The sequence below is a fragment of the Salvelinus sp. IW2-2015 genome, linkage group LG4p, assembly GCF_002910315.2.
Source record: "Salvelinus sp. IW2-2015 linkage group LG4p, ASM291031v2, whole genome shotgun sequence".
NCBI classification, from domain to species: Eukaryota; Metazoa; Chordata; class Actinopteri; order Salmoniformes; family Salmonidae; genus Salvelinus; species Salvelinus sp. IW2-2015.
In genome coordinates, this window is record NC_036841.1 from 23,177,908 (window position 1) to 23,203,382 (window position 25,475).

At 42.7% G+C, this 25,475-nt stretch overlaps 2 protein-coding genes across 3 annotated transcripts in view; both read right to left on the bottom strand.

Moving 5' to 3' along the window:
- Positions 1–11,233, bottom strand: part of LOC111960714 (galectin-9B) — a 29,554-nt gene extending 18,321 nt beyond the window's left edge. The window contains exon 1 of the mRNA XM_023982890.2: positions 10,913–11,233. Within this exon, the coding sequence (XP_023838658.1) occupies positions 10,913–10,948 (36 nt within the window). The 5' untranslated portion in view covers positions 10,949–11,233. The remainder of the gene's footprint in view (positions 1–10,912) is intronic.
- A 2,566-nt stretch (positions 11,234–13,799) lies between these two features.
- The window catches only part of LOC111960716 (kinase suppressor of Ras 1-like), a 54,955-nt gene continuing 43,279 nt past the window's right edge, over positions 13,800–25,475 (bottom strand). For both annotated transcript variants that reach the window (XM_070438981.1, XM_070438988.1), the window contains 10 exons: positions 25,042–25,099; positions 24,820–24,877; positions 19,479–19,721; positions 18,211–18,407; positions 17,945–18,041; positions 17,708–17,847; positions 17,014–17,145; positions 16,066–16,201; positions 15,704–15,837; positions 13,800–14,757 (listed from right to left, as the gene is read on the bottom strand). In XM_070438981.1, coding sequence (XP_070295082.1) covers positions 14,679–14,757; positions 15,704–15,837; positions 16,066–16,201; positions 17,014–17,145; positions 17,708–17,847; positions 17,945–18,041; positions 18,211–18,407; positions 19,479–19,721; positions 24,820–24,877; positions 25,042–25,099 — 1,274 coding nt within the window. In that variant the 3' untranslated portion in view covers positions 13,800–14,678. The remainder of the gene's footprint in view (positions 14,758–15,703; positions 15,838–16,065; positions 16,202–17,013; positions 17,146–17,707; positions 17,848–17,944; positions 18,042–18,210; positions 18,408–19,478; positions 19,722–24,819; positions 24,878–25,041; positions 25,100–25,475) is intronic.

The following is a 25,475-nucleotide window of genomic DNA, read 5'->3' on the forward strand; positions in this document are numbered from 1 at the left end:
AAAGTGGTTTCGTTCGCCACTTTCAAAAGTCTCCAACTACGAGCGCTATCAATGGCTCACAGGCTCCGACGAAGCACTGAGCAAACTGTTACTGCGGGGTAATCGCCTATATTTGCAAGGTGATCCGATTTGGTGTCTTTGGGAGCCACACTGGCTTTTGCATACTTGAGTTGTCTAACCAAGGCAGCAACAAGACACCAAAGTACGGCTGGGCACTTACAAGCAATGGTGCCTTTTGAAAACTTTTGGGGACACCAGAGTGGGAGCCTACAGCTCAACGAACAATCACGCAGGGCAACGGAGCTGCACAATGAAAAGGTATAGAAAAATAAGGGAAATATATTGAAAAGACTCCATTGATTGTGTCATGTTTTTTGGGTAAACAGGAACTTTCTTTTAGGGGACACGATGAAAGTGGGCTGACTCCACAAACAAAGGGAACTACGGTGGAGCTTCTTTCTTTTCTTTCTGAAAGCAACACAGATTTACATATACCACCTGTCCACTAACAAAGTGTTCATTGGGACGCTCCAGGCAAAAATACAAAATGACCTAATTTATGCTTATGCTGAAGTGATGGGAGAAGAGATCAAAATGGAAGATTAAAAAAGCTCCCTTTGTTGCTGGTTATGGTGGACGAGACAACAGATTGGGAAAAATGCAGCACAGCTCTCACTCGTCCTGCGTTATGTGACGGACAACGGGAGTCAAGGAGCGATTTATCCGATTTTGAAGATGTGACAAGCGGCAAGCGAGCTGAATGACATTGCCGCTCTTATTTTCCGTTTTTCTTGGAGGAAAATGAATGTAGTCTGGATTAAAGTTGTGGCACAGTGTTTTGATGGCGCAGCAGTCATGGCATCTGGACTCAAATGGGGTGCAGGCTAAAGTTAAGGAGAGGGCACCGATGGCCTTATTCATTCACTGCTATGCCAACACAGTCTCCACATTCAATTCGCGCATATATGTACAAAAATGTATTTCAGCAGAATTTTCGTGTGTTTTTGTGCATTTTTGGGGTGTTTTGGGGTGGTTTCAATTCGTTTGAAAATACACGAATTTCTGTGCTAACTTAATTAGTGCGAAAAGACCAAATTTAACCAGTAGGTTGACACACAAGCCGTTGCAAACCATGTAGAACGCGATAATTTGTATTTCATTTTTTTCTTCTTAATAGGCTAATTTCAAACGTCATGAATATACAGAAATGTTGTCTTTGTTTAACCATGTTTTAAAATGTGTCGTTGTATGCCTATATATACTGTTTTAGACTTGCTGAACAGAATTTGAGAAAAGACGCACATTTTACCTGCGACTTAATTTGTGGGAAATATTGTTTTATTAATGCCAATGCTGTTTTCTGTGCTTGATTTTCGCTTAATACTTTGGGGATACTGGTGCACTTGTAATCAGAACGCCTTTTTGCATGTAGCAACCATACACATTTTTCTTCATAACCATTTTCATATTTCTCGTGGAGCCTAAATTACAACCATTTTTCTTCATAATGGATGTATTACATGTTAATGTAAAATAATGAATATGTTGGCTTACACTTATGGCCTTTCCAAGGCCTTTCCATACCTTAAGGGAACATTTTAGCACTCGCCATATTGGTAGTGAGAAACGCCACATTGCAAATGTAAAGGTTCCCTTACTAGAACGTCCTGCAACGTTTCTAAATTCGCGGACGGCGTCGCGCCCGTGCGCGGGGGAGAGATCTTTCAGGAAGTCATAAGCTAAAATCTCTCGGACGTTCGGTTTCCGTTTTATAAAAAATAACACATTTTGGTCATTTTTTCCGCAGTCTAGGAAATTCCCACCAGAGGGAAAATAAATAATATTGCAAATGCACAAGCACTATTGCAAATGCATGTGGCCCTTTTCTCCAAACGGAAAATATTTCGAAGACGTAATGGACAGTTTGGCCCCGAACAAGATGGCGTCGAGGCCTCAACGCTTTTTGAGTTATGGCATTTTTCTGGGATTAAAGGTCAAAAACGTAAAGTAGGGTGCTAATTTTGACCGCTCTCACGTCAAAGTACATAAGCATACGGTGTCAGGAAAAAAATGAACCAGCCATTTATCTATCGTAATTTAAGAAAATCGTACATTGACAAATTGGTCATGTTCACAAAAAGGAGTAAAAAAAAAAAAAAAGTTAGATCCAGTTGCAGTGTGTTCAGACGAACTTTTTTTAAGTGGGTCTCGAAGCTCTGCCACTGCATCGCAGTGGTAGCTGCGCCACCAAGAGTCTCTGGGTTCGCGCCCAGGCTCTGCCGCAGCCGGCGCGACCGGGAGGTCGTGGGCCTAGCGTCGTCCGGGTTAGGGAGGGTTTTGGCGGTAGGGATGTCCTTGTCTCATCGCGCATCCAGCGACTCCTGTGGCGGGCCGGGGGCAGTGCGTGCTAAGCCAAGGGGGCCATGTGCACGGTGTTTCCTCCGACACATTGGTGGGCGCTGGCTTCCGGGTTGGAGCGTGCGCTGTGTTAAGAAGCAGTGCGGCTTGGTTGGGTTGTGGCTTCGGAGGACGCGTGGCTTCGACCTTCGTCTCTCCTGAGCCCTTACAGGAGTTTTAGCGATGAGACAAGATAGTAATTACTAGCGATGGATACCGACGAAGAAAAGGGGATAAAAGGATGGAGTGAAAAAGTATGGTGCTTAATAAGACACACAAAGCCTGCAATGGCATTGCCATTATCTCCAGGCCGTGCCGAGTTCAACGAGATGCTCCGCTTGACCGTAGCTAGCTCGGTCTGAGTGCAGCGACAGGCGACAAGAAGAAGGACCCAAATGACCCTTTGACCTCAATTTCATATTTTTTGCTTTTGGGAAGACAGAGAGAGAACCGTTAAGGTTTTAGAAGCACAATTTGGACCTCAGGAACGTTCCTAACGGTCCTCCCCGATCTGTGGCAAGCCTAACATTGACCGTGTGGCATTAACCTTATTAGTTAAAAGAAGGTGTTTACATCAAACAGTTTACAAATGACATGTCTCCCCATAGGAATACATTGCCTGCTCCCCTAAATTCAACCCTGAAGCCTATGTGGGTTAATAATGCCTTTGAACCTGTCTTCGATGACAATCCATCAGGCCACTATGAGGTCTACCTGTGTCGATTCTAAGCTTCCTGAGCAACCGGAAGTGGTTAAATCACCCCTAAAAAGTGTTTGCCATACCCAACCTGCCAGTTTGAGAAGAAATAGTGCATTAAACCCTATGTAAATCAGTGAGTTCTTAACGTATAGACTTAAAACTCGGGGATTCTGTAAAAGCCCACTCCAATGAGGATATGTGTTTACTTTCAGTTCCTGTGCCAACCGGAAGTGGCATAATTGGATGTCAAAAGGCTGTTTCGAAGGGTTAAAAAAGTCAATCTTTTCCAAACGTAATATATGTGAAAAGGCAATCCCTCATGAAACTGTAAATCAGTCATTCATCCCATCAAGATTTCAAGGAAAAATTTACACACCCACACAGAAAGGATGGAGTGACACACTGAGGGGGCTTAGAGGCAGACGGTGCCTGCAATAGTATACTTTTGTTTGAACTTTTAAAGACAGTCCATGTACCTAGCAGTCTGAAACTTTTACAAACCTGTTCTAGAGCTCAGGTCGATTAAGCACGGTGAGTTATGTGGCTCTAGAAGGTTCTCGGACCGATAAAAAGCCTCGTGGCATTTGCATGTGATTCAATTCATTTTGAGGCATTACAAAATGGTGACATTTAGAAAAGTCCCAGAGTTGCAAGACTAGGTGCATTGAAACCGGCTAGGCCCATAGAGACGGACCCGACATTTCTGTCCGATAGCTCATTCAAGGACCCCGTAGCAAGGCATGGAAAAAAGTGGAATTTCAGCACCAATTAAGGTTTTGCTCGGGCACCGAATGACCTATCGAGCCGAAACTTGGCGATTCGAGGTCGCCTCACATAGGGCTAAACATAATGTGAAAACTGGACCCGCAGCTAGACATAACTACGTATTATTTGTTTTATTATGGTTTAATGGAAGGCGCTGTGAATTTTGGGCTTGCTCTGAAAATCTGTGATAGTTGGCTTCTAAACGAGTTGGAAAAGTGAGTTTGGAGCTCAGATGTATCAGTTTGGTGTCTGAAAATATCTAATTGGCTGATGGACTACTGACTTGCTAGTTGACTTTTGTGCATTTGCAATATGTTTCAACAGTGAAAAACCCACCAAAATAGCATTCTGAAATCACCACTAAAAATGACATCACCATAGCCGTGCCGAGTTCAACGAGATGCCCCGCTTGACCGTAGCTTGCTCGGTCTGAGCGCAGCGACAGTGACAAAGAAGATGACCCTTGACCTAACATTTCAAGTATTTTGCTTTTGGGGACAGAGAGAGAACTGTTAAGGTTTAGAAGCACAATTTGACCTCAGGAACGTTCCTAAGGTCTCTGTGCAAGCCTAATTGACCGTGTGGCATTAACCCTTAACGTTAAAAGGTGTTTACATCAAACAGTTTACAATGACATCCCTCCCCATAGGAACACATTGCCTGCACCCCTAAATTCAACCTGAAGCCTATGTGGGTTATGAATGTCTTATGAACCTGTCTTCAATGACAATCCATCAAGCCACTATGAGGTCTACCTGTGTTGATTCTAAGCTTCCTGGAGCAACCGGAAGTGATAAAATCACCCTAAAAGTGTTTTGCCATACCCAACCAGCAGTTTGTGAATATATAGTGCATTCAACCCTGTGTAAATCAGTCAGTTCTTAACGTATAGACTTAAAACTCAGGATTCTGTAAAAGCATACCCCGATCAGGATATGTATTTACTGTATAGCTTCCTGTGCCAACCGGAAGTGCCTTAAAATGGGGTCATAGGTTGCTGTTTCGAAGGTTAAAAAAGTCAGATCTTTCCAAAACTTTAAATGTGTGAATCGGTCAACCCTCATGACCTGTAAATCAGTAATTTCGCTAAACAAGATGTCAAAGAAAAGCTCTCTCTCACACACACACACACACCCACAGGATGGAGTGAAAAAGTATGGTGCTTAAAGACACACAGAGCCTTAAATGCTTTTAGGGGGGATCCAGACTTCCATACCCGCTCTGGGAGCGCTATACTACTCGCCCCAAATCAATGGGTGCTGGCCTGAGTGATTTATGGAGGTTTTCAAAAAATATTCTGTTTTTTCTTCTGGAAAATATTTTATGTTTTTTCTTCTCGAGTCAATGGCCTGAGTGATTTATGGAGGTTTTCAAAAAATATTCTAAGTCCAAACTTTTCATGCACCTGGTATTTTTTTGGGGTTACCAGGCGTCATTTTTCAAAACGGTTGAAATTGCTTTTAGGGGGCATCCAAGTGTCACATGACCGGATGAGGTAACTATTCTTGTTCTTCTTGTAACTTTCCGGTAGGTAGAAGCTTTCCGGTGTTTTGCTGCTCGACACAGGTCGCGCAGGTATTGCACTTGATTTATCGTTATCGTAACCGTAGGTGCAGCCAAGTGGAAATACGAAAGCTTTCTAGCTATTTCGCACTGACGGTAATTTGAACACAAGAACGTTTCTAGTGAAAAGGTGCTTACACTCAGAGCCATGTTTTACACTCAGCCACCCTAGCCTTATTACGGGTTAACGTTTTGGTAATTTTGGTTGGCCAACAAAATGTAAGACTACAATGACTGCATACGTTTCCCCAAATGTTATACGAAAAAAAAAGTTTTGTTATTGATGGACAATGGCAAGGCTGCCATTGTATTTTCAGTTACATTCTGTTCAATAAAAATGGTTTACACGTTTATTTTTTTAAGAAATACATGGAACTACAACCGAATAAAACACCATTAACCATCATGCATTGCTTACATTCATTCTATCCTGAAAAGTCTGTTCAGAAAAATCTTAAACAGTACATATAGGCATAAAACCACAATGTTTTAATAGGGATTAAATAAAGACAATATATATTATATAACCTCTTATGGTTAAATGGTTAAAAAAAGACAAAATATCTACATATTCATAACGTAAAATAAATATACAGGCGATCGCGTCTATGGTTGTTGCAACGGCTTGTGTGTCGCCTACTGGTTAAATTCGTGTCTTTTCGCACAAATTAAGTAGCACAGAAATTCGTGTATTTTCAAACGAATTGAACCACCCCAAAAATGCACAAAAACGCACGAAATCTGCTGAAATACATTTTGTACATATATGCGCGAATTGAATGTGAGGCTGGGCTGGCTATGCACATCGACTAAATTAGTACTGACTCAAGGAGCCTCAAAGCTTAAAGAATGCAAGGTCTTCTTTGCCAACCTCAATGGCCTTGCAGCATTTTTCTCACGATCCTACGCGCACGCAACTGCTGGATGACATCTGCAAGCGTCGTCTTCCTAAGGTTGCACCAACGAGGTGGCAATATACATCTAGATTGGTCAATGCAGTCTTTGAAAAGAGAGTTGCCCTAAAGGAGCTGTTTAACCACTTACTGGAACATCATGATGACCATGACGGGGATACTGTGCTTATGGCTGATGGATTTAATGCACGTTTGGATGATTTTGAGTTTTGTTTTTTGCTTGAAACATTCAATGGATTTTTTATTATTCGGATGTGCTTTTTGGAATTCTACAGAAACAAACTTTGGATGTACAATTCTGCCTGACAAGGGTGAACGAGTTTTGTGACACAATTGAGCGAGAGAGGTGCAGGTTCAGTCAAATCTACGATGACCCAGCGCACGCAGAGGCCCAGCACAAGGAGACCCTCGCACATACTATCAACAACTCCACAGCAATATTCTGGACAACATTCTTTGCCAGATACGAAACAGGTTTCAAGACCACGAAAAATGAATGTTTCTCTCCCTCCTGGACCCCGGCACTTTCAGACCTACCGGAAAAAATTACCGCAAACAGCCTTCTCCAGCTTAACAGAGAGTCACGGAACACTGTTCGACCTATCCAAGCTAAAAACAGAACTGACTGTAATGTATGCTATGACTGATTTTGAAGGGAAAAGTCCCTCTGATCTCCTTGATTTCCTAAGCAGAAAAATCTGAATGAGGACATGGGGCAACTTTACACATTGGCATGTGTGACAGTGACTATCCCTGTGTCCACGGCTTCTGTCGAGCGGTCATTCTCGGCCTTAAAGCGAATCAAAACGTATTCCAGAAATGCTACTGGACAGACTCGGCTTTCAGCATTAGCCTCCATGTCGATAGAAAAGGACTTATTGGTGGAACTAAAACGCACAGATAGACTGTACAACAGAGTCATTGAAGTCTTCTTGAGAAAGAAAGGAGGAAGGATTTTGTGTTCAAATAAGTCTTTGGTGAGTAGGCATACAATGCATGCACAATGTGTATGTATGTTTCGCATTTTATTTCGTTAATATTAAATAGCCTATATATTAACAAAATAAAATGGCAAATAGCCTATGTTGCAAATGATTTGTTTTCTTTTATTTTCAGTGAATAGTTATGTGTCTTTATCATCACGGTGAAACTGCTTTGGGTGCGACAATGCGCTGTTTAGTGAACACACTGTATTTATTTTTTGGGGACTTAAAGCTCAAAGTTTGTGGACCAGAAATGGATAGAAGAAGAATATTAATATAACTCTGTTGCACTCGACTATGTTCTTGCCTATTAGTTGAACTGTACTGTATTGTACTCTTCCCCTGCAATTCTCTGAAAAAAATGTCAATTTCAAGGTGACGCAACGCCTGGTTATACTGCGTTTCTGTCTAAATGTATAGTGTTAGAGCCATGGCATCATAATGATGGTAATAAGAGGTGGATTAATTCGGGTGGGACTGTGTAGGACCTCACTGAAGGCCCAGGCCCCAGGCCCACGGCACGCTACTGCAACAACTGCTTCATGTGTGCCACTGATAAAAACTGGATGTGGCCCAAAGACTGACTGGTTAGTAACTTTATTTAACATGTTTATATCTTTTGACAACAGTGACGGCATGTAAGACAATTTATGATATAACACAATGGATGGCTAATTCGTCATAAATGCATTGATATTATTTATAACGTGTTACGTTTTAGATTGAATGTTTTGCATGCCAACGGTGGTTCCATGTGCTGTAACTAGGAATGAAGACAAAAGAGTTCAGAGTAAAGAACACAAACGCGAAGTGCAGTCTGTTGTTGTTGAAAATGTATGCTATACCCCATCCACACTGAAGAGGCTCTGACATGTACATCAACCAGGGATAAGAGAAAGTTAACACTGAAATGTTTTGTACTTATTTGAAGTTGTGTCTGTTGACATGTTGGAAAAGATTAAAGGTCTACAATTTCTGTTTAATTTGTCAATATTCAATTTGTATTCATTGATTTACGTGCCACATGTTCAGTATATTGATTGACCAGCAAACCCACTGCAGCCTACCTTACCATCTCACTCTCCATAATGTGTATGTATGTTTCGCATTTTATTTCGTTAATATTAAATAGCCTATATATTAACAAAATAAAATGGCAAATAGCCTATGTTGCAAATGATTTGTTTTATTTCTTTTATTTTCAGTGAATAGTTATGTGTCTTTATCATCACGGTGAAACTGCTTTGGGTGCGACAATGCGCTGTTTAGTGAACACACTGTATTTATTTTTTMGGGGACTTAAAGCTCAAAGTTTGTGGACCAGAAATGGATAGAAGAAGAATATTAATATAACTCTGTTGCACTCGACTATGTTCTTGCCTATTAGTTGAACTGTACTGTATTGTACTCTTCCCCTGCAATTCTCTGAAAAAAATGTCAATTTCAAGGTGACGCAACGCCTGGTTATACTGCGTTTCTGTCTAAATGTATAGTGTCTAGAGCCATGGCATCTAAATGATGGTAATAACAGGTGGATTAATTCGGGTGGGACTGTGTAGGACCTCACTGAAGGCCCAGGCSCCAGGCCCACGGCACGCTACTGCAACAACTGCTTCATGTGTGCCACTGATAAAAACCTGGATGTGGCCCAAAGACTGACTGGGTTAGTAACTTTATTTAACATGTTTATATCTTTTGACAACAGTGACGGCATGTAAGACAATTTATGATATAACACAATGGATGGCTAATTCGTCATAATGCATTGATATTATTTATAACGTGTTACGTTTTAGATTGAATGTTTTGCATGCCAACGGTGGTTCCATGTGCTGTAACTAGGAATGAAGACAAAAGAGTTCAGAGTAAAGAACACAAACCGGAAGTGCAGTCTGTTGTTGAAAATGTATGCTATACCCCATCCACACTGAAGAGGCTCTGACATGTACATCAACCAGGGATAAGAGAAAGTTAACACTGAAATGTTTTGTACTTATTTGAAGTTGTGTCTGTTGACATGTTGGAAAAGATTAAAGGTCTACAATTTCTGTTTAATTTGTCAATATTCAATTTGTATTCATTGATTTACTGGCCACATGTTCAGTATATTGATTGACCAGCAAACCCACTGCAGCCTACCTTACCATCTCACTCTCCATCCCTGCTTTGGACAATTAATAGCATGACTCTCGTACTTTGCCCTTTTTCTTTATGGTTGATATTAATGACGAAAGGAGATATCTGTCCCTCTCCTATTGTACCACTGTTAAATACTGTGGGGGGGGGGAAACTGGGAAAATAAGTACTTAGAACTACCAATTATTATTAGATAAATATTAAAGAAAAGGGTAAACACAACACTGGACTGAACCCCTAATGGTCAAACTAATACTAATGTACAACAATATTGACGAGACATAACTAGAGGTTATGCAATATTGGTGTATATCCACTGCACACTTCTTAGGCGTGTAATTGACATAAACGAGAAGCTATTGAAATGTAAAACTATGAAAAATGTACGTTACACCGCGTGATTTTACAGTACACAAACAAGAGTGTGCAATATAGAAGGGTACATTCTGCACCATGTTTGAAGTCAGGAGCTATTGAAATTTTACATTTAGAAAAATTCATGTAAAAACGTGTGAGATGAAAATGGGCAAACTAAAGGGTGTGCAATGTGTAGGCCCACTCAGTGTACATTCGGAACCTTGTTTGACGTCCCTAGGTCACATGACCAAGGAGCTATTGAAATTTAACATTTTGAAAAATGTATGTAAAATCTTGTGAGATGAAAATGGAGAAACTAAAGGGTGTGCAATATAGAAGGGTAGTCAGTGGACATTCTGAATCTTGTTTGAAGTCATTAGATCACATGACCAAGGAGCTATTGAAATTCAAAAATGTAAATAAATAATTTAAAATAGTGCGAGATGTAAATTGACAAAAAATAAATGTGTGCAATGTGTGTATGCCATCGGGTTAGCTAGAACCAGTTTTGAAAGTTTTAGGAGTAATGGTTAAATAGCTATTGAAATTTGAAAATGTTGATTTGTCACTATGTTGACGGTCTCTAACTGCTACTGGTGGACGTAAGTAAGACTACAGGCGTATATCCGTCGAATATCCGTCGAATATCCAACCTGAAACWGTTTTTACCTCCGTGAGGGCACACAGTGTGTTGTGAACGTTTTAATTTGTATAAACTACCTTAAATTTGGCTGGACCCCAGGAAGAGTAGCCTAATGGGGATCCATAATAAATACAAATAAATAGGAGTAAGTCTACATAACGGTATACGCGAGACATTCACTGTCGCCTCATAAGATACATATTACATTTGCACAATAGCATGAATTGATACTATGAATGTCTAGCTATGCATCTATTGATTTTAGCATTACATCTGTGAACGGAACAAGTCAGACTAAAACTGGCTAAATAACGTATATTACTGAGCGGACGGAGCACATTATGATTACCAGATGTGACCGTACGCACACGCCCAACTCTCACAAAGTTAAACATTAAGCACATCTACATTTTAAATACACAACAAATCACATAGATGCTTATAATAAACATACCGGATTATGAAAAGGTTCTTGGTTATAAAATGACATTTCTCCAAATCTCACTGTCAGTCGAAGCGTCTTTCTTCTCAGTTGCTCAACGCTCTCCTCTCAGTGATGATAGAATTTCAGAGATGTTCTGTTTCGTTTTTTCATGCGTTGAAGGGGGCGGAGGAGGAAGTAAGTAACAATGTGGCCTAGTTTACAATGCCCTCGTTACATTTAGGGGTTTTAACCTAAGGAGTACATCTGTCGAACACATGTATATATGCTGCAGTTGAGCGTTATCGGATTTACCTTACTTGGTAGGCCTACACAGACTAGTCAAGAGACGATGCGCGCCGATATATTCTTATGCTTTTATAATCATTAACCAGCAATCACTCACAGTCAGGTGATGAGCCAAAGTTGGACAAAGTTTGCTGTGTGTAGAGGTCAGTTTGTCTCCATGCACATGCATTCTAACATCACCATGAAAAATGTAATCCTAATGGAACCTTTTTAATTTAAAATAATTTCTTATTCCATATCCTAATTAATTGCCCTATTGACACCTCAAACCGAGAAAACGAACTGTAGGTTACAACTGTTCTTTAGCCTACTGAGGAAGGCAGGGGTACAGAACAATGGTGTTTGTTTTTATGCTGCTTTTGTAACCAATTGGGAGGTGGAATTTACCAGTTGTGCAGTCATAAATACTAGTCGGATGCATTCAAGTGCTTTGAACTAGTTGAGAAACGCTGATTGGCTAATGGCCAACAAGCTGGGTAAACCAAAAACAAAAAATACAGCTATCATGCTTGCAAACAAATGATAGTGATCAAAACCCATATTCAAAGATTGCTTTTTATAAATAATGTTTTGTTGTTGCATTTAACTGTCGAAAATGCTGTTATCGAGGTAATTTCCTTAGTATGTGACATCAGAGGCCACCATGTGGGAGAAGTGGGAGCTGATAAATGAGTTTGCCACTAGTAATTAACAGTTGGAGGGAGAGTTGTTCAAGTGGATTTTTCCCAGTCGTATGTGGTCATTTCCCACTTCCCACTTGGATACGAATGCAGCATGAGTGCTTTCAATGACTGGAACCACATGATCAATTTCCAAACAGGATGATGACTAAGGGGCCCCACATCCAAGTTAGATGTTACAGTAAACCCTTACTCTGGCTGGGAGAGCCAGTGAGGGTGGAGGCTTTTGCTCTAGCCAAGCAGTAAGACACCTTTTAAAACATGGTCTTCTACCATATCATAGATTTTATGTCAGCTTTTTCCTTTGGGGAAAGGACAAAAACTGAACACCATTTGAAGCAAAAGTTGCTTGTTTACTGTCAGTGTGGCCACCTTAAGTGTGTACAAACACCAGTGTCCTGATAAAATGTTGCATACTGCACAGGTTAACAATGTCATAGGTCATGCCCTAAAATTGACATTACAAATCATTATCACTGGTGTTGCAAAATCTTCAACAAACCAAGGGAATATGACTTGCAGATGATATCTCTAGCAGAACTTCCCCAAATTTATATTTACACTGAACAAAAATAAAAACGTTGGTCCCTTGTTTCATGAGCTGAAATTAAAGATCCCATAAATGTTCCATATGCACAAAATGCTTATTTCTCTCAAACTTTGTGCACAAATTTGTTAGTGAGCATTTCTCCTTTGCCAAGATAATCCATCCACAGGACAGGTGTGGCATATCAAGAAGCTGATTAAACCGCATGATCGTTACACAGGTGCATCTTTTGCTGGGGACAATAAAAAAGGCCACTCTAAAATGTGTAGTTTTGTCACATAACACAGTGCAACAGATGTCTCAAGTTTTGAGGGAGTGTGCAATTGGCATGCTGACTGCAGGAAGGTCCACCAGAGCTGTTGCCAGATAATTGAATGTAATTTCTCTACCATAATTTGAATGTAATTTCTCTACCATAAGCCACTTCCAATGTCACTTCCAATGAGAATTTGACAGTAAGTCCAACCGGCCTCACAACCGCAGATCACGTGTAACCACGCCAGCCCAGGACCTTCACATCCTGCTTCTTCACCTGCAGGGTCATCTGAGACCAGCCACCTGGACAGATTATGAAACTGAGGAGTATTTCTGTCAGTAATAAAGCCCTTTTGTGGGGGGAAATCCAATTCTGATTGGCTGGGCCAGCTCCCCGGTGGGTGGGTGGGCCTATGCCCTCCCAGGCCCACACATGGCTGCACCCATAGCTCCCAGTCATGTGAAATCCATAGATTATTTAATTGACTGATTTCCTTATATAAACTCTAACTCAGTAAAATCATTTACATTTTTGCATATTGCGTTTATATTTTTGTTCAGTATATATGGACGTTTTGAGTGAGAAGAAATCTGAACTTTCTGATAAGGAGGCACTTCCATTTGTCTCTCCTGGATTCGGTGACAATCTTTATATTTTTGGTATTTTAGTAATAATGCCACAAATAGCCTCACATTTATTTTTATTTGTCTCAAAATGTTCTAGAAGAGAAATAACCATGTACTACTTTGTACTGACATTTTGCACATACTGTATATTTTACAACACACTTTTTGATGTAATCCTGCATATCAGTAGCAGAAGTGTATTGGGACCACCATTGTCTCGGTCATCATGAACATGTCTGTTCTCTGCACCCTCCTCTCTCTCCTGGGAACTGGTGAGTCAGTGACACCCATATTTAAGGTCAATCAACGTTTTGAATCCCGGATTGCCCCTTTAAATCAAATCAAACACTTGGAGATAAATCAACTGTATAAATGGTGTCTAGTGGAAAGTGTGCTTGTAATTTAGCTGCTTAAATCCTTAATGTAAAGTGATACCTTTTTTATCCAACTGATCATACATTCAAACTGTTGTCAGCATTCCACAACAAGACACAGAACCAAATGATGTGAGTTTAGTTTTATCGTCTTTCACTGAAGAAACCAGAAACACCTTGAGTGTAGCCACAATCTGTACAAAAATATACATTCTTATGACATAAAAAACAACAACCCATCTTTAAGTAATGTACAATTTGTTTACACAGTGTTTTGAGGGAAAAATGTTTTAAAGCTCTACATAATTAGATGTGAAGTACCTATAATGTAATGTAAAAACTTTGTACACATAAAATAAATGTTATCTGTACATTAAATAAAACAATTCTATCTATATTTATATATCGGATACATTTATCTTTGTGTTATCACTGCTAACATTCAATCACTGCAGTCTTTCACGGGGTTAATCTGTGGTTGTCCAGCACATTACATTCAGCAACCAACCAAACAAGCATGCTGACACAGGCACACAAAGAGTGCACAAGAGGCAAGTCAACATCTTACATTATTACTTCGTCTTGCATACTGAAGGCTACAACCTAAGTTGTACATTTAACATTTAAGTCATTTAGCAGACGCTCTTATCCAGAGCGACTTGTAGGATGAGAGAGAGCGAGAAATAGAGAGGAAAAAAGAGGAGAGAGGAAAATTGAAAGAAAGCAAGTGGTTAGACTTGACTGTTTGCATTAGCCACTACTAGCACCAAAATGTCAATACACAAACTGAAGTTAGGCAAAGAACAACAAACTAACAAACAACRCAGGCAGTGCATTATGGTACATTTAGCAAGTTGGCAAAGATACATGACTATATATTGGTGGCACTATTGGCTGTGATACCAGCCATTCTGCTGGGTTGTCCATTCCTCTGAAATCCTCTGAATCTAATACCAAACAGGCTATTCCTATGGATTGATCAGCACCGGTTGTCACTGAGATATATGTTATTTGTATATGTAGGGGCAGTGAGACTGCAGACCCTGACTGCAATGGTCCCGCAGGCAATGATGATGAACCCAGGGCCTTCACACGGAGAGTAAGGAGAGAAGAAGAAAGATAATGGGATAGATCAAGGAGAGGAGTGGAGGAGGGYAAAAAAATAATATGGGGAAACAAGAGTTGATGTTTGAGGGGGGTGGAAGTAAAGAGGAGGTGGAGGAGGAGGGGTCCAAGGGAGACAGGGAGGGTGAAGTGGAGCAGGAACAGGTGGAGTCAGTCAGTGGTCATCCAGGAGAGAGCAGCGGCGCCCAGAGAGGAAGAGCGAGAGGGAGGGAGTGAGACCCAAACAGAGATGACAAGAGAGGTATGACAGAAATATTCACAGAAGGGGGGACACAGGAGAGGTGGGACACTCAAGCCTCCAATCACTGCCCACAGAGATGGACAGCATGGAGACAGGGAGAGGGGTAGGGGGTGGTGCTATTATAAAGTATACTCTCTTTTAAAACATGGACAGATTTAGGCATTCAAAACTATCAGCTCTGAAATGAACAGTCACAAACCAAACAGTTTCAACAGGCTATTAAACCTTTTGTCCTGTTCAACTTTTACTTAAAAATATTTTTTTTGCAAGAATTCCCTATTAAAGACAACATTTCTTCTCACTGTATAAAGCTGGTAATTTGCATCACATTCATCCATTTTAGTTATTTAAATCAAAGGTCCTACAAAAAAAACATACAGTAGGCCCAGGTTTGTCGGATGGCTACACCCCTCCACCATAAACACATTCTTATTCACACAGTCATATCAACACCTCCTGTTCTCCCAGCTCCATCTAATGTGACATCACTGGAGGGACAGGGATCAACAGGTACATCCAGCCATGAGAGAGCCCAAAACCATCAGAGTGGCATCCCCATAGACGTAGGAGAAGTAATATATATATATATATATATATATATATATATATATATAGTGAGTACATTCAGTATATCTCAAATGGAATCCTGGTCTTTAGGATACATACTCGGCTGACTTCCAGAAGTGTCCTGGGTGGGAAAGCCTGCGGTTGAGCTTCGGCAGCTTTTCCAGCATGTCAGTCAACTGGGTGAAGGAGGGACGCTCTTTTGGCTTGAAGGACCAACAGGCAGACAGTATCTCCTACAGGACAGGAGGGAGGGGGTATTTATCTAATCCCACATCCATCCTTATGGCTATAAACACAATGTACAGTAGATGATAATCCATCCAAACGTTTTGGCTCTGGTAGTACAATGTCAGTCTGTTTTATATCACTCGCACACTGAGAATAATATTGTTTGGTTTATTATCATGTCAATACAGTACACTAAGCTTCCCAGAGGACATCACACTGCTCTTTGACCTTACCGTAACCTCCTTGCCCAGGCTGACCTTTGCCAGGACCTTCTTGATGCCCTCTCCYCTGCCCACCTGCCAGATGGTGGCCTCTGCCGGCTGGTTGGTGAGTGGCCAGCCACGGGCCTGCAGCTCGTACCAAATGGTGCTGGGGGTGAAATATACTGTATGGTTAGCCCCTCAGTCTTAACCCTGTATACAAACAGCATACACACATTCATTTCATGGGGAGCCACATTTCAGCCTATTTATGTATGTATCGCCCACATTTTCTTTTTAAAACATTCAGATGTCCTATATTTAAGTATACTGTACAAAAATATAAATGCAACATGCAACAATTTCAATGATACAGACAGAAATACTCCTCAGCAGCCCCCCCCCCATCAGATGATCCCACAGGTGAAGGAGACGGATGTGGAGGTCCTGGGCTGGCGTGGTTACAGTTCCGCGGCTGTGAGGCCGGTTGGATGCACTGCCAAATTCTCTAAAATTACGTTGGAGGCGGCTTATGGTACAGAAAAGAACATTCCATTCTCTGGCAACAGCTCTGTTGGACATTCCTGCAGTCAGCATGCCAATGGCACGCTCACTCAAAACTTCAGGCATCTGTGGCATTGGGTTGTGTGACAAAACTGCACATTTTAGAGTGGCATTTTATTGTCCCCGACACAAGGTGCACCTGTGTAATGATCATGCTGTTTAATCAGCTTCTCGATATGCCACACCTGTCAGGTGGATGGATTATCTTGGCAGAGAAAGGCTCACTAACAGGGATGTAAACACATTTGTGCACAAAATTTGAGAGAAATAAGCTTTTTGTGGGTATGAAAAATGTCTGGGATCTTTTATTTCAGCTCATGAAACATGGGACCAACATGTTGCATCTATATTTTTGTTCAGTATAAATGCAGTATTACTATTATGACAGGATGTAAGATGAGATGAAGTTGTGTGTACCCAAAGGCATAGACGTCTGCAGCATTGGAGAAAGGCAGGCGGTCCTCATGGTTCCCAGTGCCCATCCTGCGGACGATCTCAGGGGCCAGGTAGTAGATCCAGCCATGAGGGAGCCTCAGCTCATTCTCTTGCCTAGACACACACACAGACAACCACAGATGGACAAACATACATTTTTGATCCTTCATCTGGACTGAAAAGGTGTAGAAGTATACTCCTCAGTGTGTTTAACAATTTTTTTTATATTATTTTTTATATATAGATTTTTTTTGTACCCCCTTTTCTCCCCAATTTTGTCATATCCAATTGGTAGTTACAGTCTTGTCACATCGCTGCAACTCCCGTATGGACTAAGGAGAGGCGGAGGTCGAGAGCCATGCGTCCTCCGAAACACAACCCAACCAAGCCGCACTACTTCTTGACACAAGGCCCGTTTAACCCGGAAGCCAGCCACACCAATGTGTCGGAGGAAACAAAGTACACCTGGCAACCGCATCAGCGTGCATGCACCCGGCCCGCCACAGGAGTCGCTAGAGCGCGATGCCCTAACCCGGTTGTGGCTGGCTGCAACACAGCCCGGAATTGAACCAGGATCTGTAGTAACACAGCTAGCACTACGATGCAGCGCCTTAGACAGCTGRGCCACTTGGGAGGCTAGTGTGTTTAACTTTTGACAACGTTTRTTTTTGCTTACCTCTTGTGGTACTCTTGTACCACTCCGGACATTCCAAAAAGGCCAAAGTCTGTGATTACCACTTTGTTTGTGTCATAGAACACATTCTTGGACTTCAGGTCCTTGTGAACGATTCCTTTAGCGTGAAGGTAGCCCATACCCTGAGGAAGAGGTCAGAGTTTAGTCACTTTCAGTGAAAGGAAGAGTAAGCTGCTTACAATGTACTTACAATTCAAGAGAAGTTGAGTAGTACCACACCTTAACAATTTCCTGAGCGATCTGCCTTGTCTTGTTGATGTCTAGCGTGTTCTTGGCATCTCTTACAACAGAGAATAGTGTCCGACCTTTGCAGAAACTGAGAGAAAACAAGAGGAAATGTCAAAACAAAGCCTTTCCTGGTTTCCTCATTTGTTAAACCAAGACACATTTAATACCTCTCATAGATTGATTCAAGGGTTCCAGCTTTTCCCTGRTCAACTCCCCTAAACATCCCCACCTCCCTTTCCCACTTCCCTCCCCCTAACCTGGTGATGATGGCGAGGTGTGGCGGGGCCATGCAGGCCCCCATGAAGAGGACCACGTTCTCGTGGCGGGTCTGTCTGTAGTTCATCACTTCCTTCTTAAACAGCTTCAGGTGGTCCTGGTTATTACCATCTATCTCCAGCAGCCGAATGGCCACCTCTCCATGCCAGCGSCCCTTATGAACCTTCCCCCAACGGCCCTGGAATAGGGAAGTATGTATGGGTACTTGTGTTATTAGCTATTTTTTTCAGTTCCTATTCAAGGAACTCTAATTTAGTCCATTGGCCTTTTTTTTTAAGGAGACATGCAGATACCAATTGACTTTGAATATGAGCCCTACTACCCCACCTCTGTGTAGATACAGCTGTTGTCATATACACTTATTGGCCAGTTTATTAGGTACATCCATCTAGCACCGGGTCAGACACCTCTGTAGCCATGAAGGGATGCCACAATGTTCAGACGCTGTGGTGTTCCAACATTGCAAAATTGGTAGCATAGGACCTAACGTGCGCCGGGAAAACATTCCCCACACCATTACACCACCGCCATCAGCCTGTACTGTTGACACCAGGCAGGATGGGGCCTTGGACTCAGCATGACACAACAGGAACCGGGATTCGTCGGACCAGGCAATGTTTTTCTACTCCTCAATTGTCCAGTGTTGGTGATCATGTGCACACTGGAACCTCTTCTTCTTTTTAGCTGATAGGACTGGAATCCGGTGTGGTGGTCTGCTGCAATAGCCCATCCATGACAAGGACCAACGAGTTGTGCTTTCTGAGATGCTGTTCTGCACACCACTGTTGTACAGCACCGTTATTTATTTGCCTGTTTGTGGCCTGCCTGTTAGCTTGCACGATTCTTGCCATTCTCCTTCGCCCTCTCTCATCAACAAGCTGTTTTCATCCACAGGACTGCCACTGACTGGATGTTTTTTGTTTGTCCCACCATTCTTGGTAAACCCTAGACACTGTTTTACGTGAAAACCCCAGGAGGCCGGCCATTTCTGAGATATTGGAACCAACGCGCCTGGCACCGATGGTCATACCACGCTCAAAGACACTTTAGTCACTCGGTTTGCCCATTCTAACTTTCAATCGAACAGTAACCTAATGCCTCAATGCCTGTCTGCCTGTATTATATAGCAAGCCATGGCAACATGACTCACTGTCTGTAGGAGCGAACCATTTTCGTGAATGGGTAGGTGTACCTAATAAACTGACCACCGAGTGCATAATTACCACTATGTAAAGCTGGAGTCATTCACCTTGCCAATGAGCTCCCCCAGCTCCAGCTGCTCATAGGGGATGTCCCACTCCTGCAGATATACGCTGGTCTGGCTGGCCTTACGGGAGATGGGCCCCCTCCATTGGCCACCAGCCAGTCGGCCCCGGTAGCTGGGCAGGTCCTCTATCTCGTCCCCACCACACTCTCCGTTTGAGTGGCCCTTCTCTCTGCCCTCCCTGCTACCGTTTCCCTCATCCTCCTCTCCTGGGTATTCCTCCTCTTCCTGAATACACAGAGACAAAGCAGGCACAAATTGTGTCATGTCAACTCAAACAAAACATACAATCAGGGGGATATTCAATCAATTGCAGATTGAGATTTCTGGAAATCAGTTTCAGAAGTCTGTTAGATTTTTTTGCTGGTTTATTTGCTCACAACAGCACAGTTAGAGAGATTGGAATAAAAACTGAAATCCAAATAAAATAAAATAACATTTGTATTTGTCACAGTGAAATGCTCACTCACAAGCCCTTAACCAACAATGCAGTTCTAAGAAAAATATGTGTTAAATAAAAAATAAAAGMTACAAATAATTAAAGAGCAGCAGTAAAATAACAACAGCGAAGCTATATACAGTGGGTACCGGTACAGAGCGTAAAAGAGGGGAGTGGGGGGAGGGCAATGCAAAAAGTCTGGGTAGCCATTTGATTAGCTGTTCAGGAGTCTTATTGCTTGAGGTAGAAGCTGTTAAGTCTTTTGGATCTAGACATGGCGATACCGCTTGCCGTATGGTAGCAGACAGAACAGTCTATGACTAGGGTGGCTGGAGTCTTTGACAATTTTTAGGGCCTTCCTCTGACACCGCCTGGTATAGAGGTCCTGGATGGCAGGAAGCTTGGCCCCAGTAATGTACTGGGCCTTACGCACTACCCTTTGTAGTGCCTTGCGGTCGGAGGTCGAGCAGTTGCCATAACAGGCAGTGATGCAACCAGTCAGAATGCTCTCGATGGTGCAGCTGTAGAAGCTTTTGAGGATCTGAGGACCCATGCCAAATCTTTTCAGAATCTTGAGGGGGAATAGGTTTTGTCGTGCCCTCTTCATGACTGTCTTGGTGTGCTTGGACCATGTTAGTTTGTTGGTGATGTGGACACCAAGGAACTTGAAGCGCTCAACCTGCTCCACTACAGCCCTGTCGATGAGAATGGGGGCGTGCTTGGTTCTCCTATTRCTGTAGTCCACAATCATCTCCTTTGTCTTGATCACGTTGAGGGAGAGGTTGTTGTCCAGGTCTCTGACCTCCTCCCTATAGGCTGTCTCATCCTTGCCGGTGATCAAACCTACCACTGTTGTGTCATCAGCAAACTTAATGATGGTGTTGGAGTCGTGCCTGGCCATGCATTCATGAGTGAACAGGGAGTACAGGAGGGGACTGAGCACGCACCCCTGAGGGGCCCTCGTGTTGAGGATCAGCGTGGCGGATGTATTGTTACCTACACTTACCACCTGGGGTTACCACCTGGGGGCGGCCCGTGAGGAAGTCCAGGATCCAGTTGCAGAGAGAGGTGTTTAGTCCCAGGGTCCTTAGCTTAGTGGAGCTTGAAGGGCACTATGGTGTTGAACGCTGAGATTTAGTCAATGAATAGCATTCTCATAGGTGTTCCTTTTGTCCAATTTGTAAGTCGCTCTGGATAAGAGCGTCTGCTAAATGACTTAAATGTAAATGTAAATGTTCAGGTGGGAAAGCCAGTGTGGAGTGCAATAGAGATTGCATCATCTGTGGATCTGTTGAGGTGGTATGCAAATTGGAGTGGGTCTAGGGTTTTGGGATAATAGTGTTGATGTGAGCCATGACCAGCCTTTTAAAGCACTTCATGGCCATAGACGTGAGTGCTACGGGTCGGTAGTCATTTAGGCAGGTTACCTTAGTGTTCTTGGGCACAGGGACTATAGTGGTCTGCTTGAAACATGTTAGTATTACAGACTCAGACAGGGAGAGGTTGAAAATGTCAGTGAAGACACTTGCCAGTTGGTCAGCGCATGCTCGGAGTACACGTCCTGGTAATCCGTCTGGCTCTGCGGCCTTGTGAATGTTGACCTGTTTAAAGGTCTTACTCACATCGGCTACGGGGAGCGTGATCACACAGTCGTCCGGAATAGCTGATGCTCTCATGAATGTTTCAGTGTTGCTTGCCTCGAAGCGATCATAGAAGTAGTTTAGCTCSTCTGGTAGGCTCGTGTCACTGGGCAGCTCGCGGCTGTGCGTCCCTTTGTAGTCTGTAATAGTTTGCAAGCCCTGCCACATCCGACGAGCATCGGAGCCGGTGTAGTACGATTCAATCTTAGTCCTGTATTGACGCTTTGATTGTTTGATGGTTTGTCGGAAGGCATAGCGGGATTTCTTATAAGCTTCCGGGTTAGAGTCCCACTCCTTGAAAATGGTAGCTGTACACTTTAGCTCAGTGAGGATGTTGCCTGTAATCCACGGCTTCTGGTTGGGGTATGTACGTACAGTCACTGTGGGGACGACATCATCGAAGCACTTATTGATAAAGCCTGTGACTGATGTGGTGTATTCCTCAATGCCATTGGAAGAATCCAGGAACATATTCCAGTCTGTGCTAGCAAAACAGTCCTGTAGCTTAGCATCTGCTTCATCTGACCACTTTTTTATTGACCGAGTCACTGGTGCTTCCTGCTTTAGTTTTTGCTTATCAGCAGGAATCTGGTGGATAGCGAGGCGAGGGAGAGCTTTGTATGCGTCTGTGTGTGGAGTAAAGGTGGTCTAGAGTTTTTTCCCCCTCTGTTTTTTCCCCATTTACCACCCATTTACCCATTTACCATAGTAGAAATGAGGGGAAACGGATTTAGGTTTCCCTGCATTAAAGTCTGCTTATGGCCGTATACAGCTCATTGGGTGCAGTCTTAGTGCCAGTATGTGGTGGTAAATAGACAGCTACGAAGAATATAGATGAAAACTCTCTTGGTAGGGGAGGTCTACAGCTTGTCATGAGATACTCTACCTCAGGTGTGCAAAACCTCGATTTCCTTAGATTTCGTGCACCAGCTGTTGTTTACAAATATACATAGACCGCACCCCGAAAAAGCGTAAAACCCACCAGCTGTATGTTACTCATGTCGTCGTTCAGCCACCACTCGGTGAAAAATAAGATATTACAGTTTTTAATCATTTTATCTAATGATTGTACGTTGCCTAATAGGACCGATAGTAAAGGCAGATTACCCACTCGCTGTCGGATCCTTACAAGCACCCAGACCTACGTCCCCGATATCTCCGTCTCTTTCTCCTGCAAATGACGAGGATGAGGYCCTTGTCGGGTGTCTGGAGAAAATCCTTTGCGACCGACTCATTAAAGAAAAAATCTTCTTCCAGTACGAGGTGAGTAATCGCTGTCCTGATATCTAGATGCTCTTTTCGGTTATAAGAGATGGTGGCAGAAACATTATGTACAAAACAAGTTACAAATAACGCGAAAAAACACACACAATAGCACAACTGGTTAGGGGACTGTAAAAAAACGGCAGCCATCTCCTCCGGCGCCATCTCCTTAGAGAAATAGAGAACCAGCCTTTTATTAAGTTTTCTATATGGTAAAATGATCGTACCAGTATCATTGCACCACATAATTAACTCGACTAGAGAACTCTCACTTGATCAGGTAAATGCTGCTGGGTGATTTCCCCATTGCAAAACATGGAACCGTCTTCTATTTCACTTCCTCAGCAACTACCGAACAATGCAACCAATTTGTTGAGTTCTTCAAGGCTAAAATCAACACCATTGGACACAACATTGTATCCTCCAACCTCAACCCCACTCTAGCTCCTACCCCACCACACATATCTAAAAAGTGAAGAATACCGGTGGCCCCCATGACCCTATTGTAACATCAATGTTCAAAACATGCTCAGCTGCTTTCAACCTGTTCAACAATTCTCTCCACACTGGGCAGGTGCCATCACTGTTCAACATCGCTGCCATCACCCCCTTGCTCAAGAAACCAAGACCTCATCTCAAACTACAGGCCTATTTCCAACCTCCCATTTTTATCTAAAGTCCTGGAAAAGATAGTGGCAACTCAGCTTCACTCACACATCAGTGCTAACCAGCTTTCTGAAGCTCACCAGTCTGGCTTTAGGTCCTTGCACAGTACTGAGACAGCCCTGGTGAAGGTTATAAATGACCTGCTCATGGCTGCAGATACAGGATCCCCCACCATCTTGATTCTTCTGGACCTCAGTGCTGCTTTTGACACAGTAGATCACACCATTCTACTGGAGCGCCTCAGAGAGCACACTGCCAATCTGTGGGACTGCACTAAACTGGTTTAACTCCTACCTCTCTAACCGCAAGCAGAATGTCACCCTCAGTGAGGCAAGATCAGAGGAGTCCGCCATAGCCTGCGGTGTCCCACAAGGGTCGGTGTTAGCACCTACCCTCTTCCTGCTCTACATGCTCCCACTTGGCCAGATCTTCAGACAGCAGTGTCCAATTGCACTGCTATGCAGACGACACACAGATGTACATTAAAACAAAGCCTGACTCAACATCTGCTCTGTCAACTTTGTCCAACTGTCTGGAAGAGGTCAAATCTTAAAAGCAGAACAACTTCTTCCAACTCAACAGCAGCAAGACAAAGGCAATGCTGATAGACAGCCCCCAGCAGATCAACTCCTGCAGCATCCACCCTACAGCATCCGCCCTGCCATAGACAGCCACATCATCCCACTCTCATCAGTCATCACTCATTTGGGTGTGAAATCTGACCCTGCTCTCTCCTTCAATGCCCACATTAGTCTGTTAAACACCATTCTTTCACCTGAAGAACATCTCCCGCCTAAGACCCTCTCTCACAACATCTGATGCAGAAAAGCTAATCCATGTATTCATTTTCTCCAGAATTGATAATGGGAACGCAGCTCTTGACAAARTAAAAAGTCTGCCCACACCCCCCCCATCCTTGCTGAGCTTCATTGGCTACCTGTTCCTCAAATAATTGACTATAACATTCTCCACCTCCTCTGAAAAACCTTGAATGGCATCTGACCCACCTACCTGTCAGACCTTATTTTCCACCATAATTTGCAAATAAATTCATTAAAAATCCTACAATGTGATTTTCTGGATTTCTTTTCCTCATTTTGTCTGTCATAGTTGAAGTGTACCTATGATGAAAATTACAGGCCTCTCATCTTTTTAAGTGGGAGAACTTGCACAATTGGTGGCTGACTAAATACTTTTTTGCCCCACTGTATTTGTTTTTAAGATTATTATTGTATAATGAAAAGTGCTTTTCAAATGTAATTAATACATTGTTATTATTATTATTATTTTTCTGCCACCAGGGATTTTAGGTACTTACCGCTCCACATTCCTGTCCTTGACATGGAGGTTCTGATTGTGCCAGTTGCTGTGTGTCTCTGTGGGGACAAACATCACCATAAACAGCAGTTCCTAATTTTAATGTAACCCTGTCTAGTAGAAACTATGGTAAACTATGGTGGGACTTACAGTAGACAATGTGGGTGAAAAACCACAGCATTTTAAATGGTCTTTACTCGGACTCTAAGCTGTTGCCTCTTACCCAGTGTCATGGTGGCCTTCAGAGTGTAGTCCAACAGGATATGGTGAAGAGGAAACATCTGTGTGTGGGACAATGAGGATGTTGAGCAAAATAACACAAATATCTGATTCATAGTAAAACTATTATTTAACTAACCCTATCTGTCTTCACTTCACTTCAGAGCATGCATCCTCTAAATTGTGATGGCTGCCTCTAACTCTGTCAAACCATGCACAGCGCCAAGCAGCACAGTCAGTCAGTTCACCTCTTTGTCTACCAGAGGGCAGGCATGCACTATAAAAGCCAAAGCTATCAGCATGTAATATGATGGCTCTGCTATAAGCTTGTCATAAACTACAGTGGCAGACTACAACATGCCATTGCAGCAGTGCCCAAGGTGACACCAACCCCCCATGACCCCTCCCACAACATAGCATGAGTCATAGTAAGCCACT